The sequence below is a fragment of the Nicotiana attenuata genome, unplaced genomic scaffold (genome assembly GCF_001879085.1).
Source record: "Nicotiana attenuata strain UT unplaced genomic scaffold, NIATTr2, whole genome shotgun sequence".
NCBI classification, from domain to species: domain Eukaryota; kingdom Viridiplantae; phylum Streptophyta; class Magnoliopsida; order Solanales; family Solanaceae; genus Nicotiana; species Nicotiana attenuata.
The window spans coordinates 58110-60732 of NW_017675095.1; the positions used below are offsets into that span (position 1 = coordinate 58110).

At 33.5% G+C, this 2623-nt stretch overlaps 1 protein-coding gene across 1 annotated transcript; it reads left to right on the forward strand.

Moving 5' to 3' along the window:
• The first annotated feature begins 640 nt into the window (after window positions 1–640).
• LOC109219647 (blue copper protein-like) lies at window positions 641–1381 on the forward strand. The gene is made up of 2 exons (XM_019384121.1): window positions 641–872; window positions 965–1381. Exons 1-2 carry the CDS (start codon window positions 725–727, stop codon window positions 1165–1167), a joined length of 351 nt encoding a protein of 116 aa, XP_019239666.1. The 5' UTR covers window positions 641–724; the 3' UTR covers window positions 1168–1381.
• The last annotated feature ends 1242 nt before the right edge of the window (window positions 1382–2623 follow it).

Sequence of the window (2623 nt, forward strand, 5' to 3'; positions counted from 1 at the left end):
GGTTAGTCTTTTACTTAACGCTACAGACAACATGACTAAAACAATATTGGTCCTTGATGTTCCGCAGCCTGTATTTTTTTTTTCAACAACTTTATTTAGTCCATTTTATGTTTTGATTTGTGCAATTTGCAAAGCCTTCTTATATTTTATTTTTCTTTTGTTTTAAATGAGGAAAGAAGCGGGCTCTAAAAAAAGTGGGAAGAAAGGGCTTGGGGATAAAAATGAAATAAATCATTAATGTTTGGTAAGACTGAAAAAAGAAAGTGAAAGATATTTTTGTTTTAAGATAAAAAGTAAAAGTGGTTTTGGTTGTCGAAAATCTTTTTCAAGGAAAATATATCTTTCAGTATAAGAAGGAAAATTATTTTCTCAATTACTTTTGGGTGAAATTTATTTTTTTTCTTGATCTTTTTAAACTTTTAGTCATGTATATCCATTATTCCAGTAAACGCTCCTTATTATCAAATAATACTCTAAAGTCTCGTTAAAATACTATCTTCAGCTGAGTTCATTAATGGTGGTCAATGGTCCACGTGGGCCGGCTGTGGATGAATTTTAAAATCATCATTGTTCGTAAAATAACGTTATATAATCCAAAGGAAGCTCCTTCGTACATCTATATAAAGGCCTACTGCTCCTTCAAAACAATCAATCATCATTCACTGCATTATTTCCTCAATTATTTCTTAATCCTATATTCTACGAAATATTTCCCTCAAAGAAAATGGCAACTTTTGCAACAAAGTTGATGTGCTTGTTCCTCATTCTAGGCCTTGCTGCCCCTAGCTTCGCCTCAGACATCATAAACATTGATTGGAGCCTGGAAGCTAGCCTTGATCTAGACCTAACCTTAAACGTTGGCGATGTCGTGGGTAAGTTTTTTTTTTTTTCCTTAAGTGTCTATTGATTCATATATGAAAACCTTTTGTACTACGTAATATGTAATGAAACTTGTTTTGTGTAGTTTTCAACTACGTCCCAAAACTCCACGACGTGGTTCAAGTGGACATTGATGGCTATAAATCATGCGTTCCAACAAATATATTGTACAGGGATGCCAGTGGGAAGACCACTATCACTCTGGACAAAGCTGGAGTTCGTCAGTACATCTCTTCTGTCGCCACTGACTGTCTTAAAGGTCTCAAGATTACTATCACTGTACTTTGAGAACAATTCTTGTTGTTACGTACTTTTGAGTATGTAAGAATAATGTATTTCAGCATGCGATCAGTAGAAAGCATGCATGTATGTTGCATTAAGTATTGTCGTCAATAAGCTGCAACCATGCAGCAGGCTTGTCTCTTGTGGGGAAAAAATGTACGTCGAGTTTTTGACCTATATATCTCAATAAGAAGATTGATATGTTTGTGTTTGTTGTCCATATGTCTTTCAGCTGAGAGTCGTTCTTACAGTCTTTTAGTAGAATTTTAACTGATTTGAACAATTACCTCCATGTTTTCGTTTTATTTATTTATTGGTTTATTTAAAAAAAGAAAAAGAAATAATTGAAATTTCAAATGAGTATATTCTCTACGTCCCAGAAATTAAGACATCTTCCAAATTTCGAGAGTCAAACTTGTTAAGTTTGACATACATTCAAGCATAGAAATTTTAAAATTTTTAAATAAAATTTACTTTTTGAAAATTACATAAAAATAATATAAGTTATAGTAATAATTAACAATGCAAAATATTTAAAAGGTACTATATGAAAAAGTCGGAGTCAAAGAGCAACTCGTCTTACTCTCGAAACCCAAAGCGTTTGGGATGTGGTGCAGCAACATAAATGATTCAATATTCTCCACGAAGTTTTACAACTTCCATTGGTCTTGCTAACCTTAAGAAGATTTGGTACCCAATTTTGATAACTGGCATATAATATTTGTAGGGGAAGAACTTTCAAACAGTTGTATTAGCAAAGGACGGTTTTATTCAAACAGTTTTTTTGATGATTTCTAATGATGTTAAAGAAAACATAATAAAGATCACGCAAATTTGACCTATAGGCACAAATATGTTACGCGATTGCAGGAATTCAAGAGGAATTCGAGGATTGTAGCACTACTTCAGGAATGAATCGAGACAGTAGTAAAAGTTCAGAATTTCAGAAGAAGAGAAGAAAAGAGAAAGAAGAAGAATAGAGAGATTTAGGGAAAATGATGTAACTGTTATTCATAGCTGAGAAATGATGTATACAATCCCTATATGTAATGATTCATACATTCACTATGTAGCTGGATCCTTTCTAACAGAACTAATAACAGAATTCTGTTATTCCACTACTAACTAACGTAACTAACTTTCCCTCCCTTTAACTAACTTTTTGAACTACTAACTACTGACTTCTTTTGCTTCTTATTTCTTCTATAATCGAGCTTATTTTTCTAAAATACTAAAATCATGTATCAGTACTCCCCCCAATCGAAGATCCTTGACCACAAGGATCAAATGTAGGAAACCTTGTGTTGAAAATAGTAGCAAACTCCCAAGTAGCAGCTTTAGTAGGAAGTCCTTGCCATTTAACCAACACTTGTGCAACCGCCTTGTTTCCCTTCTTCACCATTCTCCTTTGTAATACAGCTTCGGGATCAGGACAATATGGACTTGCCAAGTCAAGAGTGGA

Bases quoted from the DNA above. Each gene is read 5' to 3' on its own strand.
- LOC109219647 (XM_019384121.1), top strand. From the start codon at position 725: ATGGCAACTTTTGCAACAAAGTTGATGTGCTTGTTCCTCATTCTAGGC. The intron at 873-964 runs GTAAGTTTTTTT...TGTTTTGTGTAG, and splicing joins AAACGTTGGCGATGTCGTGG to TTTTCAACTACGTCCCAAAA.